This window comes from Adiantum capillus-veneris, chromosome 7, assembly GCF_014529385.1.
Source record: "Adiantum capillus-veneris isolate H3 chromosome 7, ASM1452938v2, whole genome shotgun sequence".
In the NCBI taxonomy this organism is placed as follows: domain Eukaryota; kingdom Viridiplantae; phylum Streptophyta; class Polypodiopsida; order Polypodiales; family Pteridaceae; genus Adiantum; species Adiantum capillus-veneris.
Window position 1 is genome coordinate 45049490 of NC_140937.1, and position 14705 is coordinate 45064194.

The 14705-nt window shown below is 40.9% G+C and overlaps 1 protein-coding gene across 1 annotated transcript; it reads left to right on the top strand.

Annotated features, from left to right (window-relative positions):
- The first annotated feature begins 817 nt into the window (after window positions 1–817).
- On the top strand, window positions 818–7239 carry LOC147453777 (cellulose synthase A catalytic subunit 9 [UDP-forming]-like). The gene is made up of 13 exons (XM_086515871.1): window positions 818–1310; window positions 2616–2830; window positions 2941–3055; window positions 3137–3326; window positions 3600–3866; window positions 3975–4320; window positions 4398–4535; window positions 4617–4742; window positions 4946–5158; window positions 5248–5524; window positions 5605–5801; window positions 5894–6244; window positions 6343–7239. The coding sequence occupies exons 1-13, from the start codon at window positions 1112–1114 to the stop codon at window positions 6925–6927; spliced, it is 3219 nt and encodes a 1072-aa protein (XP_086371997.1). The 5' UTR covers window positions 818–1111; the 3' UTR covers window positions 6928–7239.
- The last annotated feature ends 7466 nt before the right edge of the window (window positions 7240–14705 follow it).

Consider the following 14705-nt stretch of genomic DNA (forward strand, 5'->3'; position numbering starts at 1 on the left):
CTAATTAAGGAGTAATTAGGTCTCATATTGTGCAATGACAAATAATATCAATTAAAATAGGGTATCCAACCCTTGACTAATGACTCATGTTTGAAATATGCTCATCTTCTAAAACCAACTTAACCCCTTTATGGACCAATGGCTTCGTCGCAATGAGCATGGCTTTTAAGAGATTCCATTTGTTTGGCATCGTACCTTTGCTTTCGGTCAAGGATTTTAATTTGTTAAGAAGTGGTTACTATATTAAGAATCACGTTTAACCCATAAACAGAACCTAGAACCTGAGACTTTGTAACCTTAGGTCAATTCACAAGGAGAAATAATTATACCCAACATTATGATACACTCCCCATAGATTTGCCTAATCGAAATACGAAAGATAGTAGAGTTTTTATTGTATACAAAGAGCCCGTCAGAAAAAATAAAAAAGATCGACGGATTTACCGACACAAGTGGTTTTTGAAGATTATCAAAAAAATTACAATAATATTTAACGTGATCACGTGATTTTCATGTGTGATCACTCAACGATATTAACGTGTTCACGAGTTCGTGATCATGTTAATGAAATCCTTGAAAACCGAGGAACATATCATTTGTCAACCATTGTCCTCTTGTTATGAACATTTCCGCCAATACAGAATTGTTTGTGCTACTTCAAGCCAAGAGGGGATGGGACCACTTTCCATTGCCAACCACAACAATTCTTGTGTCCGGGACCTTTACCTAGTAACTTTTAGTCTCATGGGTCGTTTTGGCTTTTTGCAACGTTAATAGCGCATTTCGTTTCATTTCATCTCATTTCTTGAATTCTCTCTTTGCCGGGCAACTGTAAATTTTTCTCTTCTCGGCTCTCTTTCTCCCATCGTCACAGTCCCAAGTGCGTAGCCAAACTGCACTGGCTTCTCATTCCGCCATCGTATGTCAGAGCTGAACGACAATCAAACAATAAGCTTGCATAATTGCACACACCACTCTCTCACACTCTCATACTCACACACATACAGCACGACAACTCTCGCACACAGTCCCTCAAGTCTTTGCTTTGCTGTAAACTGGTGTCCAGCTCCTCTTCAAGTGCTTCTGCATGAAACCTTAGTGCTCCGCGTCAATGGCGGCCTTTCCTCCTCCTTCCTCTAGACGGACATGTCAGATCTGTGGAGATGATGTGGGCGTTGTTCCATCGGGGGATCCGTTTGTCGCGTGCCTGCATTGTGGTTTCCCAGTGTGCCGCCCCTGCTACGAATATGAACGCAAAGATGGAAATCAGGCATGCCCGCATTGCAAGCAGCGATATGCCCGACACAGAGGTGAGCAATAGCTATTTCTAAGTTTCTTGTGCACTATTAATTTGCGATGAAAGCAAAGAATCAATTTGTCTCTTACTGATGCAAAGATTCCCATGTTGCCTCTTCTCTCTGTTGCCATAGAGAAACTGATCAAAGCAGCTCGGTGCTTGTTTCTTCTTATGTTTCTGATCTTGGGTTTTTGGAGTGAGGGTGATGTACTTTGCAAATCACCTAGCACAGCAGAGCTGATCCATGAAGCTGGAAATGCTGCTGCTGGTTACTGGGATTAGTGAGCTGATTGCAGTAAAGAGCTATATATCTATATCCTGTGGCAGATAAGAGGAGCAAATGAGACTATTCTTCACATTTCCACGGAGTGGGTTGCCAAACTCCATTACCCATCAGCAACCCATCTGAGATCTGTAACAACTGCGCTCACAGCTTCAAAGACTGCATGAAAGTAAGGAGCTAATGCCTCTCACATAAAGCTCTCTGGCATCCCACAAATAAATTTGTGAAGAAACAACAGTTTATAAGGGGCAGCAGCAAGCTCTTGCCATTTTGGACAAGCAAAACAAGGGGCATATCCAGCTTCACGACTATGTTGGCAGGATGTGCTGGCTTTACATTGGCTCTTGCCCTCAAATACTCAAGTGCACGATCCTCCTCCTTGTGTGAGGTCATCCCAAGCCCAGGGAGGAGGACTTTTTGGTGAACCCTCGGCTGTTTCCTGTGTCCATCATTCTGTCTCTTCGCACCTGATGGTTCCTTTGACCGATTTGGCTAGAGCATGGAAAATGAGGCGTTTGGCTCTCTGACTATCAACCCTGGGATTTTTTTTGTCTCAAATTTTGAACGGTTGGCACGGAAGATGTGTAGTTCAGCAGTTCTGTGTCAAAAATATGGTTCACTCTTAAGCAAGCTGCAGTCATTGATGTAAGATTCATAGTGAGGGTCCCTATATGCAATTTAAAGGTTTGCTCTATGCTTGACACACCTGTTATATGGATGCTTTAATGAAGGCCCAAGGAGCCAAGACCCTGCATAAAGGGATTGCTTAATTTCTCTTGTCTGCCCTTTCTTTGGGAGAGAACGTTAATCTGACAGCAATGAGTGTTGATGGCATATCGTTTAAGTGTCTAGGGTGTTGGAGTCTGGTCTAATTTATCCATAGGATATTGAAACCACTTTAGGTGGGTGGTACTTCTGTTGAATGAGCTGTATTTTGTTCCAAAGGTCAAGAGGGACTTTGCACTATTATCAAATTTAGTCTGTCCTTTGTGAGTGTTTGCATCATGCTGTTTCTCAACTGCTAAACTTTTACAGGTAGTCCTCGCGTCCCTGGAGATGATGAGGAAGATGATGCGGAGGATTTAGATAGTGAGTACAACATAGACTATGAAAACCTCGAGAAGAAGCAACACATTCCAGAGGCAATTCCCTATGGCCAAATGAGATATGGCCGTGGGGATAGTCAGGAAATGCCAAAAAATGTACATATTTCGGAACCTCAAACCCCTCTATTCACAAGTGGTCCTCAGGTAAACTACCAGATGCTGCTTGCAGCATATAGTGCATTCTTTGAACTTCTTGAAGGTCATATTTACTTCGTAAGGCTGCTTTCTGACCTGGTTTGTTTCTCCTTGAACAGGTTCCTGTTGTTGGCCATCCTATGTCACCTGACAATAGCGTCCTCAGCGCGGCAACTAGCATCAATGGAAGCAAAAGGATCTACCCCTTTCCTTATTCAGATCCAGGCACCCCAGGTGTGTGAAGAATAGCAACTTTTTCATGGTCTACACTGCACTTGTCATATTCATTGGTTGAAAGAAAATCTATGTGAACAGGCTTATCCAAGTCCATGGACTTCTCCAAGGAATTCTGCTATGGGAATGTTGCATGGAAGGAAAGGCTGGATAATTGGAAGACGAAGCATGAGAAGTTGCAAATGACTGCAACTGAGGGTGCTTTTGGAAATACGGGTAGCAAAGGGGGCAGTGTGGATGACAACGATCCTGATGGAGCAGATTTACCCATGTACAGCAGCCTTTTTTGGGATACGCAATATACTGTATACTGAGATGCATGTCATGTAGGCATGTTCAATAGCTGAATCTTTTGAGTCGTAAGGACCCATGTAGGAGTGAGGTTTTTTGACTTAGTCATGTATTTAGGCCTTATCAATGTATGCTTTTGTGGGTGGGGAATACACAAATGTGCCTTTTCAATGCAATTTTCTTCACATATCTATACGTCTGTGGGAGATTGCGTTTTTGATAGTTTCTGATCTGTTTCAGTGTGCTTTGTTAGGATGGATGAAGCAAGGCAACCACTGTCTAGGAAAGTGAGCATTGCGTCGAGCAAGATCAATCCATATCGGATGGTCATTGTGCTCCGGCTTATCATTCTAGGGTTCTTTTTCAGATATCGAATCTTGAATCCTGTAGTAAATGCCTATGGCTTGTGGCTTACATCTATTGTTTGTGAGATCTGGTTTGCATTTTCATGGATTCTGGATCAGTTTCCGAAGTGGTTTCCAATCAACAGAGAGACTTATCTAGACAGGCTCTCCTTGCGGTAAGAGTTTCCATTCTGCTTTCTACTATGTGTATGGCCGTGTTGTGGGAGGTGCCCTACTTAACTGCAATCGACAATTTGACATCAAATGGTTTGTGCGGATGCCAGATATGAAAGGGAGGGGGAGCCCTCTCAGCTATCATCTGTTGATGTATTTGTGAGTACTGTAGATCCCATGAAGGAGCCTCCACTTGTTACTGCCAATACTATTCTATCGATTCTTGCTGTGGATTATCCAGTGGACAAAGTGTCTTGCTTTTTATCCGATGATGGTGCTGCTATGCTTACATTTGAAGCTATGGCTGAAACCTCTGAATTTGCTCGCAAGTGGGTCCCTTTCTGCAAAAACTTCAACATTGAGCCAAGGGCCCCAGAGGTTTATTTCTCGCAAAAGATTGATTACTTAAAGGACAAGGTGCAACCCACATTCGTGAAAGAAAGGCGGGCTATGAAGGTACTGGTTTTGAGTCTGTGTTTTCTGCTTTGCATATATTGGCTGCTTTCAACTAAGAGTGTTCTCGGACTTAATAGAGAGAGTATGAAGAGTTTAAAGTCCGGGTGAATGCCTTGGTTGCAAAAGCACAAAAGGTTCCAGAGGAAGGCTGGATAATGCAAGATGGAACCCCATGGCCTGGAAACAACACAAGGGACCATCCAGGCATGATTCAGGTGAGCAAGATTGTGGGGCTCTTTTGTCTAAATGTTCTGCATTTTCTGCTTGATGTTGATCGCCTGGGTGGCTGCTAATAGGTCTTCCTGGGCCACAGTGGAGGCCTTGACACTGAAGGCAATGAGCTTCCTCGTCTTGTGTATGTCTCCCGTGAAAAAAGACCAGGTTTCAATCATCACAAAAAAGCTGGTGCCATGAATGCTCTGGTATTATCTTGATTTTAAACTCAATCTTGTTTTAAGTATCTGGGCTTATACTTCAAAATGGAGATTTACGATATTTAAGGATCTTTTGGAATTTTTTTAATAACTTATGACTTTAAGAAGGCTTCCTTTCTCTATATGGGGATCACTCAACCCTGGCTACTTCATTCTTATAATGAACTTGAAGCTTGTGTTGATTTGAACAGGTAAGAGTCTCCGCAGTTCTCACGAATGCACCGTTTTTTCTGAACTTGGACTGTGATCATTACATCAACAATAGTAAAGCGTTGAGGGAAGCAATGTGTTTCTTGATGGACCCAACAGTAGGACGCAAAGTGTGTTATGTGCAATTTCCTCAGAGGTTTGATGGTATTGACTTAAACGATCGTTATGCCAATCGCAATACAGTGTTTTTCGATGTAAGTCAAGTCAAATTCCACGGTTTTTTTGTTGCTTCCTCTAAATGATTGGTGTTGTATTTAAATTTTTTCTTCTTGCCAATTTACAGATCAACATGAAAGGTTTGGATGGAATTCAGGGGCCAGTTTATGTTGGTACTGGTTGCGTCTTTAGGAGGCAGGCTTTATATGGTTATGAGCCTCCGATACAACCAAAGAAAAAGACAATGGCATGTGATTGTTTACCGGGATGGTGCTGTGGGTCTCGTCCAAGCAAGGCCAAGCCTAGCAAAGTCAAGAAATCGGAGAAGAAGAAACCTTCCCCTGTTAGAACAGACTCTACTGTACCAACTTACAACTTGGAAGACATAGAAGAGGGTTTGGAAGGTAAATTTGATGCAAATTTAACAATTGTATGCTGTATTCATCTGGTCACATTTTCATCAAGATGGATACTTTTTGGGCAGGTTATGATGATGATAAGTCATTGTTGATGTCGAAGAAAAACTTCGAAAAGCGCTTTGGACAGTCTCCAGTATTTGTAGCTTCTACCTTGCTAGAGGAAGGAGGAGTTCCACCATCTGCAAATCCTGCCGGTCTTCTAAAAGAAGCTATTCATGTGATTAGCTGTGGCTATGAAGACAAAACTGACTGGGGATTAGAGGTGGTCATTTTTGTCGTATTGGCCTTCGGATTTAACTACTATATTGTAAATTTCTTTGTAGTTCTTGACATTTTTGACCTTGGCACGTGCAGATAGGATGGATTTATGGCTCTGTAACGGAGGATATTCTCACTGGGTTTAAAATGCATGCCCGGGGCTGGCGTTCAATCTATTGTATGCCTCCCCTAGCAGCTTTCAAGGGGTCTGCACCCATCAATCTATCTGATCGGTTGAATCAAGTGCTCCGATGGGCTTTGGGCTCAGTGGAAATCTTTCTAAGCAGGCATTGCCCTTTGTGGTATGGTTATGGTGGTCGCCTCAAGTTTTTGGAGAGGTTTGCTTACATCAATACGATCGTTTATCCACTTACTTCCATACCCCTCCTAGTGTATTGTACACTGCCAGCTATCTGCTTGCTAACGGGAAAATTTATCATTCCCACCGTGAGTACTCTTGCACACCTGTTTGGTCCAAGAAAAGTTTGATACTAACCCTTCGGTTGTCGTATATTTCATAGCTGACACAAGAGCATTGATTGCAGATTAGCAATTTGGCGAGTTTGTGGTTCATTGGCCTTTTTCTCTCCATCTTTGCAACTGGTATTTTGGAGATGCGTTGGAGTGGAGTTGGTATCGATGAGTGGTGGAGGAATGAGCAATTTTGGGTTATTGGAGGTGTTTCGGCTCATCTCTTTGCTGTGATCCAAGGAATCTTGAAGGTTTTAGCAGGTATAGACACTAACTTCACAGTCACTTCCAAGGGGTCAGATGATCAAGACCAGTTTGCAGAGCTATATCTTTTCAAGTGGACTTCATTGCTTATCCCACCAACAACGTTGCTCGTCATCAACTTAGTTGGAGTCGTCGCTGGAATCTCTGATGCGATCAGCAATGGCTATTCTTCATGGGGACCCTTATTTGGAAAGCTTTTCTTTGCGTTCTGGGTCATTGTTCATTTGTATCCTTTCCTGAAGGGGCTGATGGGAAGGCAGAACAGAACACCCACCATTGTCATTGTTTGGTCGGTGCTCTTGGCCTCCATCTTTTCCCTTCTGTGGGTAAGAATCGACCCATTTCTGGTTCGCGTCACCGGGCCGGATACAAAGATCTGTGGCATTAATTGCTAGCACTACTCTGTTATTATTTTTTAGCAATTTTTCTTCATTTGCCATCGTATTCCTCCCTCTTTTAGAATCTAACAAAGCCTTGTACTCGCTCTTGGATGTGTTTTGTTCTCAGTGGTGAGAATGTACATTTTATAGCTATCAGACAGCTCTGGAGAGTTGGCACTAATCCCCCAAAGAATTATAAGATAGGGAAGCTGTGTGCCGCCCCATAGTCTAGTTGTGTAGTCCAAGCAAATAAATAGCCATGGGGATCTAGATGCGAATGGTGAACATTTACTATTTCTTGATAAGAGTTGCTTGTGGGTTTGTAGATGCACTGGCTATCAATTTGTTCTTGGTCTTATAAATTGCTCTGAACAACTCATTTTTCAACTTGTAAATGGCAAGACTTCGTTTTGTATTGATAGCTTTGACTGTTGGCCAAATGTGCTGCTGTATTATATGCATCCTTCTTCCACTTTGGTATGTCATGCAGAGAGTTGTACACCTTAAAGTCCCCGAGCGAAATGTTGATCTTCTGAAGGGTAGTTCAAAGCCTTTGGGATAATATTAAGCATGGTTCTTGTTACTCACAACTCTCTTGTCTCTTCGGCTCAAGTGGATTATGTCAATGTAGGTCCATGAATTGAATCATCTAAATTTCTTGTGCTTTTCATAGGTGACACATCAATTGTGCCTTCTAAAGAAGGTTGGCTCCGGATTGAGCTCAATATTAAGCTCCTCTTCAAGCCTTTGTTTTGATACAAGAGTCCAGATCCATCTATATGGTAATTGGGGTAATCTCTCATATCCAAGATCCTTGACGTTATTGGTTGCATAGCTTCCCATATCTCACGTGAACACATTCTCTTCAATGGTCACCTTTTGAAGAGCCATTATTATCCTCAATGATGTTAATCCTAGAGTCCTTTACGATTGGTTCAAGGTTGATTGAGATTAGATTCCTCATCCAAAGAGATTTTTTATATCAATAGTAGATCTTGCCCTATCTTTTGATTCACATTCCTCGTGGAAGACTAGTGGTATTCCCAGTCATGGAAACAACCTTAATCCATACCTTGTAATCACAAGTCATGGAAACAGCCTTAATCCATACCTTGTCATCACAGCATACATTTTGCAGTAATCATATGTAATGTAGTTGCAACAAATGCACAATCCCTTCCTTTTGATCAAGAAAGCCCGCAAGTTGCAGAAAATAGCGATGATTCGTGACATGAAATTATACCTCTGTAAGCATCGAACAACTCAAGTTGGTGTGGTCGATGCCCTTTTGAAGAGCTAGGGTTTCTATCATCTCGATCTCCTCTAATTCGGTCTCTGGGATCATTGTCGTCGTTACTACTAACATGTCCATTGTATCTATCCTTGCAATCATGATGTTTACAATGAGTCCTTCGATCACCTTCTTTATGGCTACAATCCCTTATTTATTCATCCTCTTGCTCATGGTCTCTTCGCCTTTCATACCTCGGTCATGTCTACTCTGTCTACTGCACATGTATTAGCAATCATATTATGTAGCAAATTTTGACACACGCACAATCCCTTTCTTTTGATCATGAAAGCACACAAGCTACACAAAGCAGCCATGATCCATGTCATTGGAAACCCTACCCTTGTACACATGGTCAACTCAAGTTCTTATGATCATCGCATTCTTCTGTCGAGCCGTAACCATGCTTGCCTAATGTGCTGATTGCATCCTGCCTGATGCCGACTTTCAATACTCCTCTCTCCTTGCCGTCATGCTTCCCTCCTAGGATGGACGATTGCACAGATGAGTGTGCTAGGAATTATAACCCTTGCCTTGCCTTGTGCGCGCATTGATGGAGGTCCTCTTGTATGCTGACGAGCTCTTGTCAGGTGATAAATTAGGTACTGAATTTCCCTTCCTTATTTGGTTTGGGTTTCAAGGCTACACACACACACACACACACACACACACACACACACACACACACACTTTCTTTTCTAATCCGCATACGTGCTGTATGACTTTGGTATGCTTTGTCTTGATGGAATGGGATTTTACATTCCTACAGTGTCTAGAGACACATACACTCTCTATTGGTACACACATATTGAACAAGCTTGGTTTGATTGGACTTTATGGAGGTGGACGCCAGCTTGTTAAATTGATCCATTCGTCCATTTAAGGTGAGGGATTCTAATCCCTCACTTAGTCTTGGCTACTTTGTCTCCTTTATGGGTTAAAGAGAGAGCAAGGGTTATTAGCTTGTAATATAAATTTTTCTGAAGGCTTCTATCCCCTGTTGCCATAAAGTTTTACCAAGAAAAAGAGGATGGTTGAAGTTCTGCTATATGGTGATAATGGAGGGCTTCACTCAATGATACTACCATGAATCTGGGGGAAGGGTCTTCCTGGCAGGTTTCTGTTTAAACTCTTAATTCTGGTCTAAGTTGGATCATGGGTACTTATTGCTCATTAATATCTCATGTTTGGGAAGCTTTTTACTACAACTTAATGCTAGACCCAGGTTCCCTTTATGCCATACTAGCTGTACAACTGGATGTGGATTGCCTAGCTTAAATTTTCTCTAAAACCTACAGTTGACCAACGTATTGACTAGGGATTTACTATGAGTGGAATGATTTTGAAACTACACTAGATAACCTCTAGCTATTGCTCCTTGTAATAGACTAATCTTGGTTACCAGATATTGAATGAGAACTGAGTACACACACACACACACACACACACACACACACACACACACACACACACACGCTCACACACACCAAATGAAAGTGAACTGATTATTGCCTGGTTGCTTTAAGACTAAGAGTGTGCATCATCCTTTGACTCTTAAATGATGCTTTTTTGATTTTTTTTTTTTTGGCTCAAGATATATGATTGGGTGGGTACTTTAACTGGTTGATCTGACTGAATGTCTTTTCTTGATACACGTGTGAATGATGAAATGAGATAAGGGTGGATTCAAGGTCATTACCTTGTGACTAGGGGGTTACTTTTTAACCGATTATCTGGCTTGAACTAGAAAGGGCTCTGCCATATTATCAAAACACAATGGTTCTTCTCATTTTACTTTTTTGGCTATTAGCTTTGGTAATATACTGGTCATATATTCTTACATCAGAATGGAGATTATTAAAAGATGGATAGTTTATAGTGAAAGTCTTGGTAAAAGTATTATGGCTCAATCATTATATGGAGACTTGGAATATGCTAGGGCTTGGTACTTGCCTTAGAATACTGATAATAAGATGAGGTTTTCTTTGACCCTTTTGAGCGATGGACTGCAGGGATCATGTTTTATTTTACTGACATTGCTTATTGCTTATTGCTTATTAGTCAGATCAAACCTTGGTTTTTCTTTGATTCGTTATCATAGTGGGTTACACTTTTTCTGATTTGGACTCTGGCAGTGGTTGGGTTCTAATATCTTTTGATAATATCTCTTCCTGGTCTGGTTATGGTAGTTGACTTTTCACTTATTATGGCTTGCTTATCTAATGGTTTTCTACAATTTGCTTTGATCACGAATTACTTCCTAGGATTTTCTTTGATACCATTCTGATGGTTCTTCTTACAAGGATTTCATTTGTTGAATGATCCCTCTGTGATAGTTTTGACCTAATCTCAATTTGGTTTCCTTTAGAGATCCTAACCTAGATGCAATTTTGATGTTGCTTTTACATCCCCAATCTGGTGGGGTTTGGATATCATTTGGATTTTGATACTTCTGTGTTTGTAATTGGTTGTGGATATCTGATGACCGATTTTTGCGCTTGCTAACTATTGGCTGGAGATGCTTTGGCTAACTTTGAACCCTTTTTTGGTCTCTACAATTTGATTTTTTTAATCCTATTTGAGGACTTCATACCTCCTTTTGGCTCGTGGCTGATGCTTCAACTCATTCTATGATTAGGGATGGGAATTTCTTTAAGATACTTGGAGTAGTTCTAGTGGGTGGACTAGTTCTATCCAGACTGTTTCATACTATTTTTTCTTGAACATATGCTTGAAACATAGCATCTGAATTAATAGCAGGAGCTTCTACAGATCTAGCCAACTCCTTGGTTCAAACTATGTCATTTGATAAGTGTGTCCATACCCTCGCCCAGCTTGTCAACAACTCTAAGGAAGGGATTGCAGATCTCTTCGAATTCATAGAGAATGTTCCTTCTCTAACACTTGCTCATAAAGGAGAGTTAGCTAAATTCTCTTCTGAAGGTGCTGAATTGACCAATTACGTACGCAAATTATGTGGTCTTACCCCTGAGTTTGTTGCAACTCCGTCCATTCCGGTACAAACAGTATCCAACAATCTATTTTGCAGGGACCCCTTGGCCCTAGATGCTATCAAAGCCTTTCAAAAAGAGATGTGTTCTATCATTGAACCCTCACTAATGGAAATGGTACCTAAAGTTTCTCGGGTTTTCCCCTTCTTACCTTCCAAACAAGTTGAAATCGAATCACTTGGTGTGGAACATCACCTTTGGGCCCTGCCCAACAAAGGCTTTTAAGTTTTTAGCTCCCATTTCTATCGAGACCTGGGTTTTTCTAGCCAACCTTTTGGCATCTTGAATTGAAGACGCGCAACTCAAAGTATTAAGGGGTGTCCAATCTATTGATAAAGGTGACCTTATTAAAGCTCCTTTTACTATGCGGTTTTTTGATACAAAGAAATGTGGCTCAAATATTGGCTTGTATGTGCGTACAAAGGGCTTGATGGAGTTCTCCAAAAGTAATTCTGAGTACTACAAGTCTATTTGGAACATTTGCAGGCCTTATGTCAAATGCGCTTGTCAGTTTCTTGACCCTAAGGCTTCTTGTGAATCAAGAATTATCTGGTTTGATCATGCTATATGGTATGCCCTCAACAATTTGGATCTCATGTTTCCTGACACTCCTTCAACTCACTACCTCTCCCTTTTCTTCTCTTGGCTTGGAGGCCAAGAAAAGGAACTTGTGTTAGCTGGGATGGCTGCTCTCTCTTCTCAAAGAACTGCCTGCAGAAAAACCTGGGCTTCTTTTGACTACTTATGGTAATTACCTAGGTATTAAAACTCTCCTAAGCTTGCTTAAACCTAATACGGATGCTGAGGATTCTCCTACTCTTAAAAGACCTAACTCTCTTGTATCCCCCACTTCTTCGTACACATCTTTTTTTGACTCCGACCTCTTCTTTTGCTAAGTCTTATGGAGGGAGAGGGAAAGCGAGAAGCATGATTAGAGGGAGAGACAGAGGGTATCCTATCAAACACTTGTTAGATTTGTAAATGCAGGTACTGTGTAATGAGGTTGGCATAATGCATCTTATATCTCATGAGGAAAGTGGGCATGGAGTTTTTGTTCATTGCATCTTTGCCAACAAAATTTTGGAATTCTTTTCACCTCATTTTATATTTAACAAATGCTTTCTCTCTACATTTGGTAATTTGGATCTATTAAGCCAAGTTATATAGGGTGGAGATTTGCTGATTCTATACTACATCTGGTATACTGTAATGAATTTCTTAGAAAAGGAAAACTCTTGTCATGTGATTGTCACTTATGGAACGAGTTTACAATTGAATTTGGAAATGTTGGAAGGTATGTTTGTACCACGGATCTCTCTATTATTGAGAATAGCTCTGTAAGATGCCTCCTTTCTAAAGGCCTCAATCACATACCTCCTCAACCACTTAATCCTCATATTTCTTTAAGATCTCTTACTGAATGTCTGGCCGACTTGGTCAATAAACTCCAATTGGAGTCATCAATTAAACATGAATTGAAAAAACGGTTGGTGGCTATCTTTTCCAGTCTAGTTTCACAACTCCCACATGAGTGGATACATACTGAGTCTACTTTGGCTCACCGCTGAACTTTCCTTAGCCTTTTGCAAGCTTAAGTCGAAATGGTTCATTGTGGGTTTAGATAAAGCATCTAACACGACATCTGTCATCTGCAAAAAGCTTGCCTTTGAAGCATCTAAAAACTGATCAGAGGTAGTGAGTTCTGTTACATTGCAGAAGACCTGGATATTATTAGTATGACTGAGATAGGATTTCAGGAAGAAACTACCAAGCTTCCCATCCCGTTTCCAATTTTTAAAAGTCATAAAGGTAAATTTCAATGGATCTCAGATGCTTCCAATTTCCTTTTTTCCAAGATTACAAAACATGTCACACGGAAGGACTTAATTTGATATGTAAAGAACTCAAAAACATATGTGCTATTAAAAGAAAAGATGTAAGGCGCTTCTCAAGAGTAGACATCCAACCATTTTGGATAGTTGGTAACTCGTCTGATGTCCTCTTAAACCTACCATCTGCCATTTATTCGGTATATACAACAGATTATACCCAATGCTACAAAAATATCCCTTTAGTAGGTGAATACGGTCTCATAAATGTATTAAATTATCTCGTAGACTTGGCCTTTTCTAATAAAGCAAAAAATGGATTCTCTGGCATCTTTTTTGTTAAGACAGCTAGGTGGGTTAAGAAAGTGAGCAAGGCTTCACCACTTCACATGAATAGTAATCAATTTAAAATAATCATCCAATGGGTTCTGAACCATTGCTATTTTGTACTTGGTATTCGTCAAACAAGTGGCATTCCTATGGAATTCTCTTGTTCCCTCGCTATGTGTAACCTTTATTTACTATATTTTGAATATAAATGGATTATTAGGCAAACTTCCCAAGCAAAGGGGCTCTCTATACTTATAAAGTGTAATCACACTTTTAAATTTATGGATGACATATTAAGTATCAACAATCCCAACTTTGCCCATCAGGTTTTGGATATTTATCTTGTTGCTTAGCAATTGAACCCACCTTTTTAGAACAAGATACCATCAATGGCATTAAACGTACTAACTATCTGTCCATTTTGAATTGATTATTGACACTTACTTTGTTGGTAGCTTTTCTACTAGATTTTTTTTGGAAACAGGATCACCTTAGGCTTACTGCTGTTGAGTTTGTATTAAGAAAGAGCAATGGACCATTCAAAATGGCTCTATGTACCTGTTTAAGTATTCTTCATTTAATTATCTACTCTTCCTCTAATGTATTTTCAGCCCTAAAAGGAATGGGGGTCCTTATTAGGAAATTTCAAGCTAAGGGCTTCCATAAAAGAGTTTTGATTTCCACCATAACGACGGCTTTGAGTAAAAAAGAATGGCCTGGGGTCAAGTTTGATGTTGCATTACTTAGTCTTTATTGAGGAAGTAGGTCCATATGTAATGAGCCTACTAGACTCATTAGTTATGGTGCCTAGGTAAGGGTGGACACACACACACACACACACACACACACACACACACACACACACACATTGCTAGGAATAGTGTGTTAATATCCTTGTGGTAATATTAACTGGGGACTAATTGGCCTAGGGAGCCTTGGATGAATAATTGTAGTAAATTCAATAGGTGATATTTTAGGAGGTGCCTTAAATGGCACCTAACCCTTAGTAGCTAACTAAAGAGCTATGAAGAAAGACGGGTGGCCTAGCTCTGTCATTTTTGCCCTCTTCTGTGTAGAACTACAATGGCCTCCTGCAGTCTATGCTACTGCGCTATCTAAATTCCCTTCCCCCCCCCCCCCCCCCCCCCCCCCTCTCTCTCGCCCCCCTTCTCTCCCTTCCCCCCATTCTTTGTATGAGATTACGATGCTGTTGAAGCTGGGCCCGCCTCACTACTAGGAAAGAATGTGGCCACTTAATGAAGCGACGTTGCTGTATCATCTTCCTCTTGAAACTGGCCAGCCACAATGCTATAAAGGGAAAACGTCCATTCG

Excerpts from the sequence above, each read along its gene's own strand:
- LOC147453777 (XM_086515871.1), top strand. The coding sequence starts at position 1,112 with ATGGCGGCCTTTCCTCCTCCTTCCTCTAGACGGACATGTCAGATCTGT. Across the intron at positions 1,311-2,615 it reads GCGATATGCCCGACACAGAG|GTAGTCCTCGCGTCCCTGGA; the intron begins GTGAGCAATAGC and ends AAACTTTTACAG. Across the intron at positions 5,159-5,247 it reads GCAATACAGTGTTTTTCGAT|ATCAACATGAAAGGTTTGGA; the intron begins GTAAGTCAAGTC and ends GCCAATTTACAG.